The following is a 23,554-nucleotide window of genomic DNA, read 5'->3' as shown; positions in this document are numbered from 1 at the left end:
AGGGTGTGGGCTCCTGACTCCCTGGATGGGCCTGGTGCCCTGCATTCCTGCATAGAGGGGCTTCCAGGAGGAGGTTTCTGTCCTTGGCTCCGCAAGCAGGCAGCATGGGGTGTCCAGTCTAAGACCTGCTGTGGGTGTGGCGGGAGGGTGTTCCCAGGAGACCCTGAGGCCAGGGCTGACCAGGCAGCAGGAAGAGCTGGCGCCTGCAGAGCCCGTCATCACGTCTCTTAGCAGCTCAGGCTGCACGACCTCCCCAAGCCCTTCCTGGGAATGAACCTGTTCTTGGTTCAAACCCATCCCCGTCTGTTCTCAACACTCAGTGACATCCTGGTGAACTAAGTCAGATCACGTCAGCCCCTGCTCTAACCTGCCGACGGCTCCCACCTCACTCAGACGCGAAGTCCAAGTCCTCGGCACATAACCCGCCACTGCCCTTCCCCTTGCTTTACTGCTCCAGCCTCACGGCTTCCGGACTTTGCTCAGACACTCCAGGCCTGCTTCCACCTTAGGGCCTTTACATTCGCTGTTCCCTCTGCTGGAAACACTCTTCCCCAGCTGTGGGCAGGACCATCTTCCTCACCTTTTCCAGATCTTACGCAGGTGTCACTTCCTGACCATGCCACCCCCTCCCCAAGTCTCCTTTCCTGTTTCGTTTTTCTCCTTAGCACTTTTTACCACTTAACATACCGTGCATTTCAGTTATTTATGTGGTTTGGTCTGTCATTCCTGCTCTACCCTAAATTCCATAATGGAAAGTATTTCTTTGTATTGTTTTCACCACTGTATGCCCAGCACCTAGAACTGGATATAGCACATAGCGATCACTCAATTGATATTTGGTAACAGAAAAGAGGGAAGAGAAAGAGGGAGAGAGGAGATAGATAAGATAGATAGATAGATAGATAGATAGATAGATAGATAGATAGATAGACAGATAGGTAGATAGGTAGATAGATAGATAGATAGATAGATAGATAGATAGATAGATAGATAGATAGGTAATGCCTAGCAAGCATCTGGTGAGCTGCTTCAGGGAAGAATCACAACCAGACTGCAGTGTTAACAGTACCAGCTCAGAGGTAAGCAGGCCTGGGTTTGAATCCACATTCCACTGTTCACTAGCTGAGCAATCTTGAGCAAGTCACTTCTCTCTAAGCCTCAGTTTTCTTCTCCATAAAATGAGGATCATAGCAGTACTTGCCACACCTAGTTACTGGGCAGGTCAAAGAAGATACAGTTGGAAAGCATTATCATAGTGTCATGGAGATGCTTGACAAATGCCAGCTACTATTATTATTAATAAAGGCCCAAATTATTCATATGGACCAGGCTCTATGCTGAGCACTAGGGATTCAATGGTAACTCCAGACACAGTTGTTGCCCTCAAGCAGCCCACAGTCAAGGCGGGTAACCAGCCAGTCTTGTACAAATGATTGGAATATAATGACACAAGAGCCATGACAGCAAGAAGCCCAAGGGGCTGAAGGAGCCAGAGGCTCAAAGTCACTCTCCTTGAGAGGATCAGGGAAGTCTGCTTGGAAGAGGTGGCCTGTGAGCTAAGGGCTGAAGCACACACAGGAGCTAGCCAGGCCACGTGAAGTGGGAAGGAGAACACTCCAGACAGACAGGTCGTGTGGCATATGTGAAGGCCGAGAGGTCTCTCAACAGCTCCACAGCACAGAAATTATCATCCTCATTGTATAAAACTGAGCTCAGAGAGGTGAAACTACTTCTTGAGGTCACACAGCAAGGAAGCGGCAGAGCTGGGATTTGAACAGAGGGCATTCTCACTCCAGAGCCTGAAAAACCTGATGAACTGGCAAATAGGAGAGACAGGGAGCACCAGGAAGAACCCCAGCTCCCCACCAGGGCTGGGTGCGGGTGTAAGGAGGTGGGGGGCAGGACCACAGCCCCCTGCCTCTGCCCCAGCTAAGGCACTCCCACAGCCCCCCTTGGCAGGAAGGACGGTACCTCCATCAGGTCTATGAGCCACAGCAGCCGCTCCTGGGGAGGAAGCGTGGGCAAAAGGCAAAAAGAAAAATACATCAAATAAATATTAGGGATGGAATGGGCACAGCAAACCCCCTTCCCAAACACCCACACACACACACACAAAGGCAAAATAAACAAAAGGATTCTCCAAGTCCCTTTTTTCTTTACTTGGGATGCTGTGGGCAAGAATAAAGAAGGGGTGAGGAAACCCCACTGCTACAATCAGCATGGCCTCGTTCTAACTGCCTCCTGGAAGGAAACCAGGGGTTCCTCACTGCTCTGCAGAAATGACACGTGTCCTTAAAAAAGGCCTTCAGGAGATGGTCATGCCCCTGGGGGCAATCCTGGGACTCTCTAGCAGTTGAGGCTAGGGTCATTATTCCCACTTGGCAGATGGGAAAACTGAGGCTAAGCAAAGGGAAGTGACTTGTCCAAGGTCACACCTGCAACTGAAAGGCAGAGCCTGAAGGAGGACCCTGTTCAGAAGCCTCGATCAGAGAAGACCCAGATTTCAGGGAGGCTCAGGCCCCGTGGTGGCAGAGAAGCTCAGCATCTGCAAACTGGAGCCCTGGGCTGTGCGTGTGGAAAGCACCCAGGGGGGATGAAGTTTGGAGGGGGAGTGGCAGGTCCTCAGCCCAGTGCTTTCCAGAAGCCACCAAATGCCTGCAAGGCCCCGGATACAGGGTGGTTTTTCCGGCCAGGCTGGGACAGGTCAGGAAGAACAGAGGTTTCCTCTGCCCTCGGGCTGTGGGCAGCGCGTCTGGGATGTTACTCATCCTTTACTCCTCCCAGCAAGCTGGGGAAAGCAGCACGGCTGCCCCAACACGAGGAGGGAAACAGAGGCACTGCGGATCGAGGCAGCCTTTCCACATTGCCTCTCCTGCCTGTACGATGTTCTCTTAGCACCCACCTGCGAGGGCTCGCCCTGGTCTTGGTGAGTCCTGATCTGACATGCCCGAGCTATCCAGTGGGTTTCAGACTCATGGTTATTCCCATTTCAGAAGCTGGGAGACCCCTTCCATCTGTCCCACAAACTCCCTGCCTAAAATCATCCCGTGGCCTTTCTGAAGTCTGCCTTTCCCAGGGTGCTCCAATCCACAGAGAGGGTCTCTCCGGCAGGGCAGGGCCAACTGCCACAGCTGGGGCTCAGATGGCCAGGGTCAGCACTCCCCAGGTGCAGGAGAGACCCCCCGGGCTGGGACAGGGTCATGGGAGGCCAGTGCTGAGCTGGGGCTGGGACCCCTGCCCAGAGCCCTTCCTGGGTATAATAGTTACCCTGAGGCGTCTTAGTGCTGCAGCCTGGCCTGCCATCAGGGCATCAGGGCTGCCGTGGCCAGGGCCACCCAGGGCCTCAGGTGATTTAACCTAAACCTCTTGCCTCCCAGGTTAGAACACACCCCATCCCACCCACTGGATTTCTCATCCCTGATTCTAAAGGGACCATCCCAGAATTATAGTCGGCAACCCTCCAAGTTTTAGAGCAGTGACTGATGTGAAGCCACACATGGACATCATCAAGCCAATCTCTGTGCAGTTGGATCCAGAGAGGAATAAACCCTCGGGCCAGGGCCCCGCAGCCTGAAACCAGCTCATCACCTGTGTGCTATATCAGAGCCAAACATGCAGCCCCAGGTGGGAGGCAGCCTCCTCCCTGCCCCAGAAGTGAACTGCTTATCCTGAAGCATGACATCGCCTCCACTGCAGCTGCATCCAGAGCCAGGAGGAATATGTGGCAGCTTCCTGGTCGCCCCAGGAAGGATGAGGACTCTTGGGGGATGAAGGTGACTTGGGATGGTAGGGATAGGAGGTAGAGAAGTAGAAGTTTCCCCAGAAACTCAGATCCCCAGAGCTAAAAAAAAAAAAAAAAAAAAAAAAAAGCTATATTGGGAGCTGGAGTCCCCAAGGGAAAGGCACACATGCTCCAGGGCTGTCTCCTGGTGGCTGCAAGCTCATCTGTGCCCACTTACCACCTGTGTCTGCAGGCGGACATCACGGCACCCTCAGACCTCCTGCTCCCCCAACAGGACGATGAACACAGTCTAACAGAGATTCCACCCGTAAGAGCTCCCAGTTCAGTGTCTGGGAGTAACAGTGTTTAAGGAACTCGACTTCCCCACTCCCTTTCTGACAGACAGGGAAGGAGAGGATGGGGCCAAGCCGGCTCTCCTGACCTCCAGCTCCGGCTCTCCCCAGGGCACGGACCTTAATAACTGGCTGTTCCGCATGATGGATAATCAGGCATTTCCTCTGCCCTTTCCTTGCAAAGGCCTCCCGGGGTTAATCTGCCTCTGAGCATGCTGGGGGCAGAGTCACACCACGAGATGGACCAGATGCTTTTCTAGGGGCTGGCGAGTCTGGGAGAAAGTCAGGCTGGGCTTTGGGGCTCCAGAGAATCAGGAGGGTGTGTCTCAGGGAAGATCCCAGTCACCAGGACCACGACCACGAATGCCCCGTGTGGTCTCTCGTGGGATCCTCGCAGGGATTGGCATTATTTTTTCTATTTGTCTCATGACCTGTGTTTTTCACCTTTCTCCCCCAGCCTGCACCCTATCCCCCAGACTCTGAGCGCCTGAGGCAGGGCCACAGCTGCCTTGTTCACCAGTTGTGTCTTAGAGCCCATGCCTGGCATGCAGCAGGCACCCAACAATTAGGAGGCTTTCAGAGGTGAAAAAAACTGAGGCTCGGAAAGGCAAGGCACAGAGCTGGCAAGGGGTCGAATCCCAGCACAGACGCCCAGTGCTGGGATTCGAACCTGGATGGGTCTCACTCCAAAGCCGTTATCTTAACTCCCCTGCTGGCCATCAAGCCAGGGACGGGGCAGGGGCAGCTCACCCTGGCTGAGCTGACAGTGGTGGAGGTGCCATGGCTGGCCGTGGACGAGCCTGTGTCGCTGCAGGAGACCATGGAGTAGGTGTCCCCGGCCACAGGGCTGGGGGGCTGCCGTGCCTTCATCGACTCGATCTCCCGCCTCAGCACCAGGTGGTCGAAGCGGTCCAGGTCTTGGGGGGAGATGGTACCTCTCACCTCAGAGAAGAGCAAGAACTGGAGACAGGGACAAGCCGGACACTCAGCAGGGAGCTCCACCAGCAGGTGGGACGGCCCCCTGCCACCCCAAATGACCCGCATGCAAACCTGGCCACTGGCCTCCCCTCCTTCACCCTCGTGGCTCCCCACTGTCCTAGGAGAAAAGTCCAAGCACCTTCGCCTGCAGGCCGGGCCCAGCATCATCTGACCCCTGCTTCCATCTCACCTCTTCCTCCCCGGCACCTCAGCCTGCACATAAGGCTGCAAGTCCCTGAACAGGAAGCCCCTGGCTGTCCCTTCCCCCTCCTCTCCAAACTGCGCTTCCTCTGTTGTCTTCCCAAATGTAACCACTCCCAGGGGATTTAATCACTTCTTCCTCGGTGCAGCTTTTGAACCTCCAACAGACTTCCACTAGAGCAGGGTTCTCAGAGAGGGCAGCACGGCACAGTCACTTGGGGGGCTCGTAAAAATTACTGGTGGCCGGCTCCCATCCACAGAGGTGTGAGGTCAGCCAGCTTGGGGTGGGGCTTGAGCATTGCTTTTTAAGAGCAATCCAGACGACTCTAAATGTACACTCAGCATGGAAAGCCGCTGTGTTAGGGCCCCAATCACAGGGGACCTTAACTGACAGTTTCCCCAGGAGTCTGCGGGCTCCCCCGGGGCAGGGTCTGTCTCGGTCACCAGCCTCCACCTGGGGTTCAGTTTGGGCCTCTTTGTGGGCTCTCAGGAGAGGAGTTGGGGACAGAGGGCGGCAGGGAAGGATGCGGAGACCCTGAGAGCTAAAGCCAGGCACCCCCAGCCCCGCCTCGCCCAAGGAGGCATGGGTCACCTTGGCATGGGTGTTGAGCAGCTCGAACAGGGCCATGACGAGGGCGTCCACGGACACGCTGCCGCCGCGGTACTCCTCCAGATAGTAGGCCATGGTGGCACGCTCCTGCGCGCTCAGCAGGTGCCGCGCCTGCGCCTCCAGCAGCACCCGCGTCTGGTTCCCCAGGCTGCTCAGGGTCACCTGGGAGCCGGCTGGCCCCTTGTAAAACCCCAGCTGAAAGACAGCAAGACAGAGGCCTGGGAATTTGGAGCTTCTCTGGAGGCAAATGGCCAGGCCCAGCCGGCGACCCCCCTGCCAAGGGATGGGGTGGGTCCCTCCGAGGTCTCGGCCCACATGGGAAAGCTGTAGATGTTACCAGAGCACGTGGCCTCGTGCAGTTGCAAAGTACTTTCATGGCTCCTGTAGCACTTTTACATACGTGATCTCATCAGAGCCTCGTGACCATTCAGAGTCAAGCAGTATTATTATTATGGTGCCCATTTTACTCTCTAGGTTGAAATACCTTTCTTGGTATGGGGATAATAGTAATTTTATTTCCAAAACATAGCTCAGATCTGCGCCCACACACTCCACCCTTCCTGCCTCTGCCACCATCAGCCACCATCCGGTCTCCCTCCTTGTCTTTTCTGCCTCTCTCTGTCACCTACACGGAGCTGCTGAGAGGACCTCGTAAAAACACACATCTCCTCACCTTGCTCCCCTGCTTAAGCCCTTCAACGGCAACCTATCATTTTAGGTTAGCAGGCAAACCTCTTACACGACCCACTGAGTCCTGTGTGATCTGGCTCTCCCACCAACAAGCCAAGTGTGGCACCTGCCTCAGGGCTCTGGCACATGCTGGGCCCTCTGCCTACATCATCCCTCTCCTGCTCCTGCCCAGACTCTGATCTCACGAACCTCCACTTCACGTTCAGTTTACGGCCCAGACACCATGTCACTACCGCAGAGAGCCTTTGCTCTCTCCCTCTGGCCTCTCCCCCAACCTAAACTAGGTGTCTCTGTCATTCTCTCTCATCAAACGCAGCACCTTTCCTGGATGGCACTGAAAGTCTTTTGTGATTAGATACATGTGCAGTTTTGTTTTGTTTTTATGTGTGTCTCCTTCACTGGGGATAACCTCCACCAGGGTGGGGACCCAATCTGTTCTGTTCGTGCCGTTAACCCAGGTGTCCAGGGCGGTACCCAGAACCCGGTGGCACTCACAGACGTGTGTAGGATGGAGGATGGACAGTCAGCGGGCTGCCCAAATGAAATGAGATCGTGTCCGTGAGTCTCAGCCCACCCTGCCAGGCCCAGAGCTCCCCGCACGGGGAGCTGTGAAGAAGCTGAAGACACCCAGACAGAGAGCAGCCTACCTTGTTGGTCCCCTCTGCTGTGAGATCCCCAGGAAAGCTATGAAGAAAGACAAGCATGTTTAGCCTCATGTCTGAGCAGTTCAAACAGGTGTGGGGAAGGGAACGGCTGCTTTGCTGCAGGATGAGCAAAGCTTTGGGAGAACTATGGCCTGCACCTGCCGGGGCCACTCAAGGGAATATCAACCCCTGGACAGACGGGCAGCTTCTGTCCTCCTGACCAACATGTGGATGGCATTTCTAAATCCATGCAAGGTGGTCTCCTGAGTTGTTTCCAACCCTACAGGGGCCAGGGAGGTAACAAGGAGAGGAGAGACTAAATGGCAACTGCCTCGTGGCCTCGGGGTCAGGCCAACGTTAGGGAGGGTGGGGATGGGGTCAACTGGAGATGCTGAAGTGCAATGCGCAGGTGCAGCTTGGTTGCAGTCTATTTTCACAAAGAAACGTGGGCTCAAGCTGCCAGGATCCCTGATTTTCAAGAAGCAGCCAGAAATCCAGATTTTTTCATGGGAAACCAGATGACCTTTTAAATGTTGGTAACTAATTTTTAAAAATTATAATACTGTGCAGGTGAAAGGAAGAGAGGAAAGAGGGAATGAAGAAAGGGAGAAAGAGATGCTCTGGGTGTGTTTGGCTTGGGGGCCACCAGCCAGTCTGAGACTTCTGATGGAAGTCCAAAGGTGACACTTTACATTATTAGCAGCTGCACAGCCACCTGGCAACTGTATCTCACTTTATGACTCCCAAGGCCCTTTCCCCCAAGTAACGCATGGGATCCTCATCCACACACCTGGGATGGGGGCTGGGGTTATGATTCCCACTCCTCAGACAAAGCAACTGAGGGCCAAAAAGTAAGTTATGTGATTTGCTGGGGGGCAAATAAAGAACGGGAGAGCCAGATCCTGTGGCTCAGCTTTACAAGGGAAACCAAGGCCAGGAGGGGACAAGGGATGTGCCCGAGGTCCTGCCCGGCAAACGGAAGGGACCCCGGGGCTGGGACCACAGGCTCTGGGAATCAGTGCAGTCTTCACAGGTCAGGGCACGGTGCATGGCGAAGAGGTGGGAAGGGCTGTTACTGGCTTTCAGAAATGGCCCTGGGGTCCTGGGGCTCAGAGCGAGAGAGCAGGGCAGCCACACCCTGTTGAGTTCGTGGCGGCGTCCCCGATCCGGGAACTGGCGATCCACTTGGTCTCGTCCACGGTGGTTCGGGCGCGGGGCAGCCTCCCGACATCCTTCACTGTCAGGATGAGGTGCTGGGATGACGTGAGCAACCTGACCGCTTCGTCGTGCAGGATGTTGAGAAAGCTCTGCCCGTTCACCTCCAGAATCTGGTCCCCAACCTGCCAAGACCACAACACAACACAGTCATCTGGGCTGTTTGCAGGACGCCGACACATCAGGGCTTCAGAGCCCTGATCCCAATTCTCCTCCTGGGTAGCCTACCAAGGAGGTCACCGAGCCTCAGAGAGTCTGTGCGGGTGCTTGAGGTCATACAGCAGGAGGCTCGAAGAGGTTATGTGAATTCCTGAGGGTCACACAGCAAATCAATGGCAGAACCAACTGTCCAGTCCTGATCTTCAACTCATGTTCCTGTCACTAGAAAGGGCCACCTCCCCTCAACTTAGCAATGGCTTTGAGGGATGTGTCTATGAGATTCCCAAGGGTCCCCTGATCTAGAAAACAAAAGCCATTTCAGAGGCCTGGAGGTGGGTGGAATTGGGGGTAGGATGAGGTGTGAAGGCAGAGTTCCATTATTTTCTTTTTTTTTTTTTTTTTGTGGTACGCGGGCCTCTCACTGCTGTGGCCTCTCCCGTTGCGGAACACAGGCTCCGGATGCGCAGGCTCAGCGACCATGGCTCACGGGCCCAGCCGCTCCGCGGCATGTGGGATCTTCCCGGACCGGGGCATGAACCTGTGTCCCCTGCATCGGCAGGCAGACTCTCAACCACTGCGCCACCAGGGAAGCCCTCCATTATTTTCCTTTTACACTTCTACACTGTTAAAATTTTTACAAGTGTGCATTCTTATATTACCTTAAAGTGTAAACATCATTTTAAGTTACTCAAGAAAAAAGCAATAAATGAGAAAACTAGCCTTCCGTTAAAGGAATAATATATTGCTTGGATTCTTATCACAAGAAGGCGGTCTGGGGGCTTCCCTGGTGGCACAGTGGTTAAGAATCCGCCTGCCAATGCCAGGGACACAGGTTCAAGCCCCTGGTCTGGGAAGATCCCATGTGCCGTGGAGCAACTAAGCCCGTGCGCCACAACTACTGAGCCTGCACTCTAGAGCCTGCGAGCCACAACTACTGATCCCACGTGCTGTGACTACTAAGCCCGCGTGCCACAACTACTGAAGCCTGCGCACCTAGAGCCCGTGCTCTCCAACAAGAGAAGCCACTGCAATGAGGAGCCCGTGCGCAGCAACGAAGACCCAACGCAGCCAAAAAGAAATAAAATAAATAAATTTTTAAAAAGAAGGCAGTTTTATTTTGTAATATAAGAACATATTTTTTAATGAAAGGAGTAAAAAATAGAGAGAAAAAACTAGCCTTCCAATAAACATAAGTATGTGACAAAACCAGAAGAAGTTGGCTGGGAAGCTGCTGCAGTGTGACCCGGGGCATGTCAGAAGGACGTGCAGCGTGTTTAAACTCGGAGGTTCGGTGCTTTTCCTCTGTTCACCGATGGGTGACCAGAGGGGGCTGCCCAGGGTCAAAGCCCACCGTGGCCTTGAAGGGCAGCCCCATGATGCCAATTATTTTTTATTTTTTATATTTGTTTATTTATTTATTTATTTGGCTGCGCCGGGTCTTAGTTGCGGCACACTGGATCTTCATTGCCGTGTGTGGGATCTTTTAGTTGTGGCAGGCAGTCTCCTTAGTTGCGGCTCACAGGCTCCTTAGTTGCGGCTCGCCAGCTCCTTAGTTGCAGCATGCATGTGGGATCTAGTTCCCTGACCAGGGATCAAACCCGGGCCCCCTGCATTGGGAGCACGGAGTCTTAACCGCTGGACCACCAGGGAAGTCCCTGTAATGCCAATTATTCCTGGCCGCTTTTCCTTCTCCCCCCGTCCCAGCCTGCTGATGGCATATGGTCACCCTCAGGGGCGTTTTCCAGCATTTTTCAAAGCAGAATTTGGAAAAGGTGAGCCAATTGGGAATTTGGAAGAAAAAGAGAATAAGATGTGTTGATGAGGCTGAGAACTGAAACCCTGGTCCCCAGTTTCTCATCTTTTCTTTAACCCCTCACCTGCTGTTGGGGAGTTTCCAGAACAGAAAGTGGTTACAAATTCAGACTTTCCGGGCATCCCTGGTGGCACAGTGGTTGAGAGTCTGCCTGCCGATGCAGGGGACACGGGTTCGTGCCCCGGTCCAGGAGGATCCCATGTGCCGCGGAGCGGCTGGGCCCATGAGCCATGGCCACTGAGCCTGTGCATTCAGAGCCTGTGCTCCGCAACGGGAGAGGCCACAGCAGTGAGAGGCCCGCGTACCGCAAAAAAAAGAAAAAAAAATTCAGGCTTTCCAACCCTCCTCTGCACCAGCGTTGATGTGCTCAGAGAGGGCCCACTGCATCTTTGCCTCCACAACCCCATTCCACATTTCCTGCACACCTACTACGTGCCAGGCTCTGAGCTGGGACACCGTGCACAGCCAGACAGATCACATCCTGCTCTCAGGCTGCTCAGCGGGCTCCATCTTGTGCTATAATTGGGTTTTCCCACCAGCCTCTCCACGCTATGTCCCCAGGGCCCGGCACCCAGTGGGAATGCAATAAAAATTCATCAAATGAATGAAGAGTCAGACACCAGTCCCTCCATTCCTAGCTTCAGGACCATCTCTGCTGCAGCTCAGTGGGGACCAACACATGACACCAGCCTGGGGCCCCAAATTTCAAACCACTTTTAACCAGATGCTGGTTAAAACCTTGTCTGTCCCTTTACATAGTTTTCCTTATTTAATATCTTCAGTATCCTGCCAAGTAGGTATCATTGCTCTGCATCTCACCAGAGAGAAGACAGAGGCTCAGAGAGGTTAAGTAAATAGTCTGTGGTCACAGAGCTAGTGAGGAGGACAGCTAGGGTATAAACCCAGGTCAGGTCCCAAGGCCCTAGTGCTTTCTACTACTGGGCTGCTGTCGGGCTTCAGATCCAGCATGTCCAAAGCCTGCCATTCCTCCCTAGCCCTGCCTGCAGCATCCAGCTCTGAAAACCCACCCCCATCATAAACTCTACCTTTATTCCCTGACTAGACTCTCCAGGAAGTCTCACCTTCCTCCTCTCCCATCGGTCCCCTAACCTGGGTCCCCACCTGCTCATACCTGAGCTCCTGAGCTGGCATCCTCCTCCGTGCATTAACTTCTAAACTGGCCTCAGACCTAGCACCCGATTAATGTTTCTTCAACTTTTTGCTTTCATGATATCCTTCCCGGCTTAAAAACCTCAACAACCCCTATAATCCAGGAGGCAGCATAACGCTATGGTTAAAGGTTTCAAAGACCATCAGATTCAGGTCTAAATCCTGGCTCTGCTACTTTCATGCCACATGAGCTCAAGCAAAACCCCCAATGAGCTTTTGTCCCTTAGTTTCCTCTGGTGTAAAATGGGGAATCCTAGCCCAGGATTGCCCTCCCAATCTCTATAGTCATCAGCATGTGTTTCCCAATGCCACCAGCAATATCAACAATTTTTTTCTCTCTTTCTGCATCTTTGAGCTCCCTAGCTGAGAAACTGGGGTCCCTGAGAACTTAGGCAACCCCAGCTGGTTTCCTTGTAAAGAGCTAGAGGTGAGACCCAACACCTGATTCGGGGCTTGGCACACAGCAAGTGCTCAATAAGTGCTTATGCGCGGAGGTATGGATTTCGCTACTTCCCACTGTGCCTCTCTCCCGGCTGGTGTTCCCCGATGCTGAGAAGCAGAGCTGTGTCAAAGGAGAGCTTCCCAGGCAGGCATTCGGGCCTTACTGAGAGCGGAGGGATGCTCTCAAGGCAAGGACGGCCCCCTCGGCCCACGTCATCACAGTCTCCCTGAGTAGCGTCTCTACCTCTCCCCTCTGCCCCTGGTTGTCCCCCCCACAGATCCGAGCTGGAGCCAGGCTGTACTTTTCATCTGCTGTTTCCTTAAGTATCCCTCTCAATAGCTTTGGCTTTTGTTAAGCTAAGGAAGTCAATTTTAGCCTTTCCCACACACTTTATTTCATCCCAGCAGTTTAATTAAAGGAAGTAACATCTGAGAGACCAGATAAGTAAGGGCATCCTTTTGTGAGCAAGCCTCTCCCTACAGGTCCAGGCCTGGGGGAAGCAACTCGATTCTACAAGCACCTACCTGGCCCTTCACAGCGAGGCTGGAGAAGCAGGGAACATCCCAAATATTGCATGGGACGTATGTACACTAAAAAAAGTATTCGCTCTTTAGCTGGAACTCAGATTTAAACGGTGGCCTGTATTTTTATTCGCTAAATCTGGCAACACTGAGGTCGGGGTGTCAGTAGCCTCTGGGGGCAATGGTTCTTGGGGGAGGTGTACCGATTTAGTGCTATGGTTTCCAAACTTCAGTTACTCTCCCTTCCCTGAGCTGGGCACCTGTTCTTTATGCAGTGCTGTGAGTCACCGGCACACATTTACTGCAGCCTCCACGTAAGCATTAACATCCATGAAATCAAAGGTCTGCTGTGCTAATCACATTTCCCCCTAATGTCTGCTGAATGAATCCCTACCCGATCTGTGAGTCACTGTGGGGTAATCCACTTGGGGAACAGGTGTGAAGTAGGAGTCACACTCTGGAAACCCCAACCTAGTGGGGGGGTACGTGAGCCCCTCTTCCCCATCTCTTTCCATCCTCTCCTATCTTCCTCAGAGCCTGTTTTAAAACTGAAGCTCTAGACGGGGTTGTCTCCACGCAGCCCTCTGCAGCATCTGAGTTGGTCTGAGTGACTCCCATTTCTGTGTCCAGCTCTCTCTCTCATTCCCTCTACTTGTTGGAAAGCTTCCCGAGGTCCGGGAGCCCTGTCAGAACAGGCGTCTGCATGTTCACTGTCATTCAGAATTCACAAGCCACGTTCAAATAAATCCAGCATCTCACGCGCTGCTCACAGCAGCCCCAGGCCAGCAGGCTGTAGAGTCCCGTCCCTACGGTCCAACAGAAAGATGCCCATCGTTCTGAAGCCAGGCAGCCATGACACAGTGGCCGTGTGGTCCTGCACAGCTCGAGTACACTCCTCGTCTGTAAAAGGCACATGATACTGCCCGCCTTTTCCAGGTCTCTGAGAAGCAAGTGGGACCACTCAGCACAGAGCCTGACACTCGAGAGGCTTTTGAGATTTTCATTCACTTCCCTTCCAAATGGCGGGGACAGGTTGACATGTCAACTTGCTCAAGGTCATGGTCACACGTGGACAGTGAGCCAGCATTTGAGCCCAGCCTCTCCCCGATTCTCCCCCAAGCCTGTGCCACCTTTATCCCACATAGTGTCTGGCACGCGGGAAGCATTTAGTAAACAGGAAGGGATTGCAGAGACCCCTCCTCTCTCCTCTCCCAGGCTCACTTCCACTCACTTCCCCTTTTCCTTTGGTTTGTGCAATGTGAAGTCCAGGTTGAGTGTTTAAAGGTCTTCATCTGGCTCTTCCCCTAAAGCACTTCCCCACCCCCCGCCACCCAGAAAAAATACCTAAGAGCTCTCCGTGTTTATTCATTGAAATGTTACTCTCTCCTTCCCACGGTAGCCAGCTCTGAGTTAGATAACCCGGGCGGGGGAGGGGGAGGGCAGATTTAAGGCAAAAAAAAAAGGAAAAAGGAAAACGTGGCCACTGTCAGGCCTCCCAAGGTCCCCTACATATGGGGAGACAGGCAGCACAGGGGCGTGTCAGGGAGCACAGAGCCAGGCAACGGCAAAGCCCAGACCCTGAGGCTGATTCACCAAGAAAACACCCACCAGCCCAGAGCTGTCAGGACACGACCCCCTGGAGAAGGGAGAGACGGGAGCAGAGTGTGACTGAGTGTCTAATATCGCTCAGCTTTCAGACAGGCGCCGATAGAGGACGTAGATGGATGAATAAATAAAGGAGCCTTTCTTTTATTTGTCACCACGGGCGTCCTATTCGTCACCGGTGGTGGAGCGCGGGAGGGCCCTTCAGTTTAAGGCAGAGGAAAGACTCCTCCATCATCCACAGCCATCGAGTGGCAGGCTCGGGTTCGGGATGCTCCGAGGAGAGAGGAAAGGGACTTCAACAAGGACAGGACACTGATTTTCCCCTGAACTTGGCCAGCCAACCACCGGGAAGCAGGAATTCACTCCCCCTGGGTCTGACTGAGGTCCCTGGAGCAGTAGAAGGAGCTCAGCAGGCTTAGGAGTGAGCTGGCCTCGGTAATGATTCCCTCTTACTCCTTAAGAGACTTGGGGAAAATAATGCTACCGCTCTAGGCCTTTCTTCCCTCAAAACGGGAATAAGACCAGCATCCGTGAAGAGTGTTACACCAACTAAATAAGAAGCCATTTGCTGGGTGGTTACTGAGCACAGACCCAGGAGTCTTGCCCTCGGGATCTAATTCCAGGCTCTGCCACTTCCCACCTGTGTGACCTCGGGTCATTTCCCTGCCCTCTCTGTGGCTCAGTTACCTTCTCTGGAAAATGGGGAAAGCATCAGTGCCTACCTCATAGGTCTGAGGATTAAATGAGTTAATACACTCTCCACTGTATCCCCAGCACCTAAAACAGCACCTGGCACATGGTAGGTGCTCAATGAATATTTATTGAATGAACACATACCAAGCAGGTAAAACAGTATCCAGCATACAGTAAGTCCTCAATAAATGCTAGCTGCGTTTTTGAAAACCATGTTTACCCTTAAAGTGACCCTTGGTCACTCACCAACCCGATATTGCAATTCTGCCTCCTCTGAGTCTCTCAAAGCCATACCCTCCGCCTTTCCACCTTCCGCGTCAGCACTCACACATGATGGCCACACCCACGAGGCACATACTGTTATCCCCATCTTACAGATGAGGAGGCTGAGGCCAGAAAGTGAAGTGACAAGAGCTGGGATTTGGCCTTCGTTCTGCCCGCCTGCCAAACCTCTGCTCGAACCACTATCGGCTCCTCCTCGAGGAAAAACCAGCCTATCCTTCCACCTCTGACATGACCTCTCAGGCCCGGGCATTCTGCCACGCACACAGTAGGTGCTCTGTTCTTGCCTGGTGAAAGGAACAAACAAGCCCAAAGAACCCATGGAAGGATGGCAGTAGGGCTGAGCTCCCACATCAGAGGGAGGCAGGGGAGAAACCTGCCAACCACTCGACCCCTGTGCCGAGCTGGCGGGCAGGAATCCATCCCCTCTGGATGCGCACACCAGTGGGAGCCTCGCTGGGCCAGGGCCCTAAGGAGGCTGACTTCAGGCCCTTCTTCACCACCTTCCCAAGACTCTACTGAAATGGATTTTGCGGCTTCAAATGAGGACTCCGCTGACTGTAGCATTACCACAACGAAAATTCGAATTCTACTGAAGAGTTTCATTGCAATTATGAATCTTTAATAGTCTTCCATGTCAGGTTTAAAACTTTAATGGGCTTGTTTTCTTTCTTGCTTTTTTTTGGGGGGGGGGTGAGCAATGCAGTTTTAATGAGACATTAGTTTTTTCCAACAGTTCAGAAGTCAGTAAACCTTGTCTGTATTTTTTTAAAAAAAGATCAAGGTAAATGCTCAGAAGGTTCCTAGAACAAGCAAGCTGTGGGTGAGGGCTGGGTCTGGGTGAGCTCATCACACAACCCTCTCTGGTCAACCTTGCTCCCACAAGGCAGAACCCACTCAGACATGCCACGGATGGAACTGGCGGACGTGGCGCATTCTGACTTCCTTCTGGTTCCTTCTTCTCACACGAACACGTCCATTGTCGGTCCTTGCTTACTCTATTCAGGACATGGGCAGCCCTCAAAGAAGGCCTGCTCTAACCCCCAGGTCATCAGTGGAAAAACTGAGGCCCAGAGAGGGGAAAGGGCTTGCCCAAGGTCATACTCTGAGTCCATGGTGGAACGAGGGCAGAGAAGCCACTCCTGAGCTCTTCTCACAGGAGCGTTTGGCTTTCAAGTAAACACATCAGAGCAATGACAACGGTCAAACCCAGGAGGAATAACAGCTATGGAACCCCTTGAGCACCTCGCTCAGGCCAGTGGCCTCGTACAATTTGGCTCTACTCTTAATAAGCACCACCGGAGGCATGGAATGGTCTAGCCTGTTCTATAGATGAGAGCAGTGAGGTTCAGAGAGGTGAAGTCACTTGCCCAAGGACACCCACCAGTCAAACAGCAGAGCAAGATATGAACCCAGCCCAACGGCTATTCTGAGCCCCCGACTTGTATTTGCCTACTCAACGTTTCAACTCAGAGGATGCAAAGCCACTCTAAACTAGCACTGTCCGAAAGAACTTTCTGCAGTACCAGCCCCAAAGCTCTCATCATAGTTCGAGACCATGCTGGGCTGTAAGCACTGAGTTCAGGGCCAGAGTACTGCACCCCCCTTGCATGGCACACGGGAGGCACCCCACCAACGCCTGACAGAATCAGTAACTTGTGAATGAACAATGAGATGAATGGATGAACAAATACACGAACAAGCAAGCTAGTCCCTTTGCCCTTTCTGGTTTCTGTAGACAGGCAAGAGACATTTTCCATGTATGTAAAGGTCTAGTTTGACAAGGCCAGGGCATGTAGGGAGGCTGGGTACTTGCAGCCTGGCTCTGTGCACTGAAGCAGGGAAAGAATATCCAATTTGTCAATCACAAGCAAGGGAAAGAGGTAAAAACACAAACCACAATTTAGCTTTGGCTGGAATTTCACTCTGGGAAATGGTGCACATTTATCCAGCCCTTCATTTTGGAAGAGAGAAAACTGGGGTGAGGGGTAGAGAAAATATGTCATGGGTCTGAGGCCTCCTGGTAAGTTGGGGTAAAGCTGGCCTGGAACTAGCCCTCTCACCTGCTTTGTGCTGCTCCACAGACCTGTAAAAATCAGTGAGTTCTCAAGTTCAAGTCTTCATATACAGAGTGAGCAATCAGAAGAGGTACAGTATATACTCTATGCTCTATACTCTACATTTATAATGGTGACAGAAGAGAGAAAACAGGAATAAACTTAATAAACAGGAAATGTGCAACACACAGGTGAAGAAAACTTATAACACTCAAAATGGACTCAACAAACAGGAAAAGAAAAAAAAAGATGGCCTGTTGTTGGAAAGGATTCAGCATCATTAAGATGTCAATTCTCTCTCATTTGAAAATTTAACATTATCCCCATAAAAACACAAACAAGCTTTTGTTAGATAAGCTGACATAAAAAGTTCATGTGAGGGGCTTCCCTGGTGGCGCAGTGGTTGAGGGTCCGCCTGCCGATGCAGGGGACGTGGGTTCGTGTCCCGGTCCGGGAGGATCCCACATGCCGCGGAGCGGCTGGGCCCGGGAGCCATGGCCACTGAGCCTGCGCGTCCGGAGCCTGTGCTCCGCAACGGGAGAGGCCACAGCAGTGAGAGGCCCGTGTAACGCAAAAAAAAAAAAGTTCATGTGAAAAAATAAAACTGCACATGGAGGAACCCTAAATGCGTATGGCTAAGTGGAGGAAGCCAATCTGAAAAGGTTACATAGTGTATGATTCCAACCACATGACATTCTGGAAAAGGCAAAACTTTGGAGACAGTAAAAAGATCAGTGGTTTGCCAGGGGTTTGGGGAAGGAGTCGGGGGATGAACAGGCAGAACACAGAGGATTTTTAGGGCAGTGAAACTATTCCTATGATACTGTAATGGTGGATACATTTCAGTATACATTTGTTGAAACCTACAGAATGTACAATACCAAGAGTGAACCCTAATGTAAACTATGGATTTTAGTTAATAATAATGTATCATAATGTGGCTCATCACTGTAATAAACATACCACACTAATGAAAGATGTTAATAATAAGAGAAATTAAATTGTGTGTGAAAAGGGTGGATGGAGAAGGGGTATATGAAAACTCTATACTCTCTGCTTAATTTTTTTATCAACCTAAAATTTCTGTAAAAATGAATCTGTTAATTTTTAATAATAATTTTAATTAAAAAATAAAAATAAGAGAATAGCTATGAAAAAAAATAAAAAATTAAAAATTAAAAAAAATTAAAAAAAAGAGAAGAGAATAGCTATGAAAACCCTGATACAGAATTGCTACAGGAGGAGGTACCAGATACTAAATCCTGCTCTAAAGCCTCTGCAATTAAACGGTGGGGGACTGACCCGTGAGCAGATGGATAGACAGGGGAACAGGCTAGAAATAGGACCAAGGACACACAGAAATGTAGTACATGATAAAGGTGGCATCACAAATCATTGTGGCGAAGATGGGCTTTTAATACATAGCACTAGGATAACTATGTAGCCATTTGGAAACAGATAAAATTGGATCCATATCTTATACTGCACACAAGAATAAATCAGATCTGCATGGAGTTCAGGGCCAGTGTGCTAATCAGAGCTTTAAAAAGAAAAATGTATTTACAAGTGTTAAAAGAAAAAAATGGATAAAATGCTCTATATCTAAGAAAGGTTTTCTAAAGAGACCTCAAATTCAACAGAAGAAAGAATTGGTAATTCAACTAAATGATAATTTAAAAAACTTGCACATTGGGAAAAAAAAACTCTATAAGCAAAGTTGAAAGAAAATGACAACCAAGGAGAAAACATTTGTAATACATGTCACAGATAAAGGGCTAGTAAGCCTTAATATATAAAGAATTCTTAAATTTTCGGGGAAAAAGTCCAAAATCTTGACAACAGAAGGATAATAAAAGACACAACCAAGTTACAAGAAGACATAAAAATGGTCCATAAACATATTAAAAGATGTTCAATTTCACTCATAAGAAAATTACAAATTAAGCTACATCAAGATACCCTTTCTCACCTATCAGATAGGAAACAATTAAAAACTTGACAGCACCTGTCGGGCATGCTCAGACATGGTTGGTGGGAATTCAAGATGGAACAACTCTTATGGAGTGGGACGTTGCAATATTGACCAACTATATATGTATTTACCCTTTGACACAGAAATCCCAACTCTAGAAATTTACCCTGAAGATACACTTCCCAAAGTTACAGAAAACATATACATGGAGTTACCCACTGCATCATTGTTTGTAACTGTAAAATACTGAAAACAATCTAAGCACCCAGACAGAGGACAGCAGTTGAATAAAGTACAGCAAAGCCACACAGTGGAGTACTATGCAGCTGTAAAAAAGAATGACAAAGACTTCTGTGCAGTGACATGCAGTGATTTCCAGGATGCTAAATTTTTAAAAATTAACTGAAAAAGAATATCTATCGCATACTACCTTTTATATAAGGAAGGCAAAAGAACATATACATGTATCTGCTTATTCTTGCAAAAAGAAACAGAAATTAGCTTATTTAGTTGTCTTGTGAGGAGTGGTGGGGGTGGATAGAAGGGATGTGGGGGAGAAGTAATACCCTGAGTACTTTTTTTTGGTACAGTTTTGATGTTTTTGTTATTCAAAGAGTAAAATTAAATCAATAAAGATGTGGGGAAACCCTACTGAATTCCAGCAGAAACAAATGAACCTATTTCAAATCAATAACAGAACTAAGGTGAAGGGGAAAAAAGAAATAACCCAAGTAACACAGTACTTTGACTATAAACACTCAGTTTACAGACAAAATGTACTGCAACCAAATCAGAAACACAACTTAGTGGGTTCGTTTTCCAGTGGTATGTATGTGGCAACTGCAAAACTACTTTTGTGTCTTGGAAGACTGGGCAAATGATAAATATAATGAACCATCTAGACAAGAACCAAGAACCTCCCTCAGGGCCAGCACTATGCTAGGTGTGGGGGATACAGTATGTACTGTACTGTATTAGTTCCCTATAGCTGCTGTGACAAATTATCACAACGTTAGTGGCTTAAAAGGACATAAATTTATTATCTTACAGTTCTCAAGGTCAGAAATCCAGCATGGGTCTCACTGGGCTAAGACTAAGATGTCAGCAGGGCTGAGTTCCTTTCTGGAGGCTCTAAGACACAATCCATTGCCTTGCCTTTTCCAAGCTTCTAGAGGCCACCCACATTCCTTGGCTGTGGCCCCATTCCTCCATCCTCAAAGCCAGCGTCTTCGGGTTGAATCCTTCTCATACAGCCATCTTTCTTGTTCTCTCTTATTATTCTCTCCTCCACTTTTAAGGCCTCTTGTGATTACACTGGGTCCACCTGGATAATCCAGAATCATCTCTCTATGTCAAAGTTAGCTGATCAGCAACCTTAATTTCATCTGTAATCTTAACTCTCCTTTGTCATATAACCTAACATATTCACAGGTTCTGGGGATTAGGATGTAGACATCTTTGGGGCTCATTATTCTGCTTACCACATGAGTGGTACTCAAAACACGGCGACACTCATGGTTAGCCAAAAAGAACCAAACACTAAAAGGTTTTCACCACCCCATCTGGGTGAGAAAGTTTAACAGGGCATCTGGCACTTTGCCAGCTGGAGCACACTTTGGTTCAAACTTGCTAAGAAATATTTGACAAAGTGGTACAAAACTTTTGCAACTCTCCTTCTAGGAATTAACCCCAAGAAAATCATCAAGACTATGCAAAACAAAACGTTTCAAAAATAATTTGGACCCCCCCTCTTAAGTGTCTATGAATCGATCACTCAAATACCCTATGGTATATCCATACAGTGATGCTATAAAGTCATAAACAATAATGTTGCAGAATATTTAATGACATATAATTATTTTTTCCAATTAAACTTAAAATTGCATCTACTAGAAATAGGCAAACAGTAAACAATGGGTATATACACAAATTGTAAAAATCCTGCCTCCCCAAAGTTCCCTTCCCTTAAAAACACGTCTCAGGCCCCCAGACTACTGAAGTCACAGGCCCCAGGACTGAGACTAAGAAGTAACCACCATTATACATATATAATGGAGTACTACTCAGCCATAAAAAAGAACGAAAGTTTGCCGTTTGTAGCAACATGGATGGCCTTGGAGGGATTTATGCTAAGTGAAATAAGTTGGACAGAGAAAGACAAACCTATGACATCACTTATATATGGAACCTAAAAGATACGACAAACTAGTAAATATAACAAACAAGAAGCAGACCCACAGACGTAGAGAACAAACTAGTGGTTACCAGTGGGGAGAGGGGGAGGGGCAATATAGGAGTGGAGGGGTGGACGGTACAATCTAGTAGGTGTAAGACAGGCCACAAGGATGTATCGTACAACATGGGGGACATAGCCAATAGTTTGTCATAACCGTAAATGGAGTGTAACCTCTAAACATTGTATAACTGTATAACTTTTTTAAAAAAAGTAACCACCGTTAACAGTTTCTTGGGCATCCTCCCAGGAACTCTCTTCACATATGTAAGTGTGTACAAATAGACTTCTCTTCTTTAAAAAAAAATGGAATCACATAACACCGCTCTGTACTTTAATATTTTGCAAAGGTCTTTCTGAAATGGAAAGATGTTATGGAGGATGGGGGAAAGCAAACAGTCCGACCCCACCTTTGCTGAACTATTTTTGTCCATATCCTAGGCCCTGTGAGCGTAACACTCTGGAAGGACAGACATCTAGACTGTTGCATGAGGTTTTCCCTTAGTGTAGGATTTTTTACATCTTCTACAGTGGTCATGCTTTACTTGTGAATTCAGGTTTTTTAATGTTATCTTAAAATTGCCCATCTAACGTGGTCTTCAAATGTGTTAAAGAGACTGGGAAGGAATATGCCAAAATGTTCACAGGAGTTGCCTCTGAGAAGTGAATTCCAGGCAATTTTAATTTCAAGCTCTTTATTCATTTTCTCTGCTTTCCAGACTACATGTGAAGGCTATATTGTTGAGGGTAAAGAAAATAAATTCAAAAAAGAAATGTAAAAATTTGCCAGGGGGCATGATATAAAGCTAACATCTCCCTTGACATTTGGGGGTCTGGGGAAGAGTGGGCCTGGGCCCTTGGCAGATCTGTTATGCCACCCTGGAGAAGAATCTTTTTTACACCATCCAGTCCAATCTTTGTCTCTTAGTAATTTGGGATAAGTCATTCTCGTCCCTCTCTGGGCTCAGCAGCTTGCTGGCACAAATAGGCTGGGAGGCGATTTAAGCTCTTCTGGAAAGATCCCCTGAGGTTTCTCTCATTTGTTGCTCCTTTTAAAATCTTACTGCAATTGGAAACAACTAAACACTTGACTTCAAGGGAATGGTTAGGTAAATTATAATTCAGCCAGAAGATGGAGTATTATCATGCAGCTATTACAAATTGCACTTATGAGAAGTTTTTAATTACATGGGAAAACGCAAGTGAAAATGTGGGATGCAAAATAGTGTATACTGTATAATATCATTGTGTAAAAGTGTACAGAGAGACGAATAAAAGGTGCTAACAGGTGGAAACAACCCAAATGTCCATCAACTCACAAATGGACAAACAAAATATGTTATAGCTACACAACAGAATATTATTTCGCTATAAAAAGGAATATACTGATATATGCTACAACACTATGTTAAGTGAAAGGAGTCAGACACCAAGGCCACATATTCTATGATTCACTGATATGAAATGCCCCCAATAGGCAAATCTTTAGAGACAGAAATGGGGAGTGACTGCTAAAAGGGTACAGGAATTTTTTGCAGGGGGTGGGGGTGATGATGAACATGTTTTAAAATTAGATGGTGGTGATGGTTGTGCAATCTTATGAATGTACTTCACTGATCTGCATACTTTGAAAGGGTGATTTTTATGGTATGCGAATTATACGTAAAAAAATAAAAGATGTTAACAAAGGTTGTCTTTGGAAGGTAGGACATCTGGGTCCTTCTACTGTCACATGTTTTCGCGTGTGTATTACATATTGAATCTACTACTTTAATAGCTGGAAAAAATAAACAAAAAAGCAACAAAGTCGCCCCAAGGGTGTGAGTTAATAGTTCTAGTACACAGCCCCACCCAGGTCTCCGGACTCCCCAACCTCTGAAAGCTCTGGCCTCCTTCTGTCTGCCTTACAGCAAACAGCTCCTTGATTCTGGAGTTAATGCAATCAGTCCAAGTGCTATGTGTCTCTCCAGGTTTGTCCAGCCATCGGTGAGCTCTGGGAAAAGCCGGGGTCTCCTTCCCCGCCCCACGCCCCCTCGCCCTGCCTCTCCTCTCAGCAGCCCCCAGGTTCCCCTCAGCACACCTGTGAGCTCCAGCCCATGTGTCTGTGCCTTTGCTCTTGCTAGTACCTCCCTGAAGATCCATTCCTTCACTTCTCTACCTGGTATAATTGTCCACAGTCAACACCCCAACCAGAT

General features: G+C 49.3%; 1 protein-coding gene across 5 annotated transcripts in view; it reads right to left on the bottom strand.

Annotated features, from left to right (window-relative positions):
- WHRN (whirlin) overlaps positions 1–23,554 on the bottom strand; it is a gene marked incomplete at both ends in the record, with an annotated part of 90,369 nt that overhangs the window by 13,687 nt on the left and 53,128 nt on the right. For 3 of the 5 annotated variants that reach the window (XM_079706201.1, XM_079706203.1, XM_079706204.1), the window contains 4 exons: positions 4,825–5,034; positions 5,846–6,058; positions 7,201–7,237; positions 8,335–8,537. In XM_079706201.1, coding sequence (XP_079562327.1) covers positions 4,825–5,034; positions 5,846–6,058; positions 7,201–7,237; positions 8,335–8,537 — 663 coding nt within the window. Of the gene's footprint in view, positions 1–1,944; positions 2,005–4,824; positions 5,035–5,845; positions 6,059–7,200; positions 7,238–8,334; positions 8,538–23,554 lie in introns of all 5 variants that reach the window. The other 2 variants (XM_079706200.1, XM_079706202.1) reach the window with 2 other exon arrangements.

Source organism: Hyperoodon ampullatus (assembly GCF_949752795.1).
Source record: "Hyperoodon ampullatus genome assembly, chromosome: 6".
NCBI lineage: Eukaryota > Metazoa > Chordata > Mammalia > Artiodactyla > Ziphiidae > Hyperoodon > Hyperoodon ampullatus.
The sequence above is the reverse complement of the archived record's forward strand: the minus strand, read 5'-3'. Positions and strand labels throughout refer to the sequence as shown.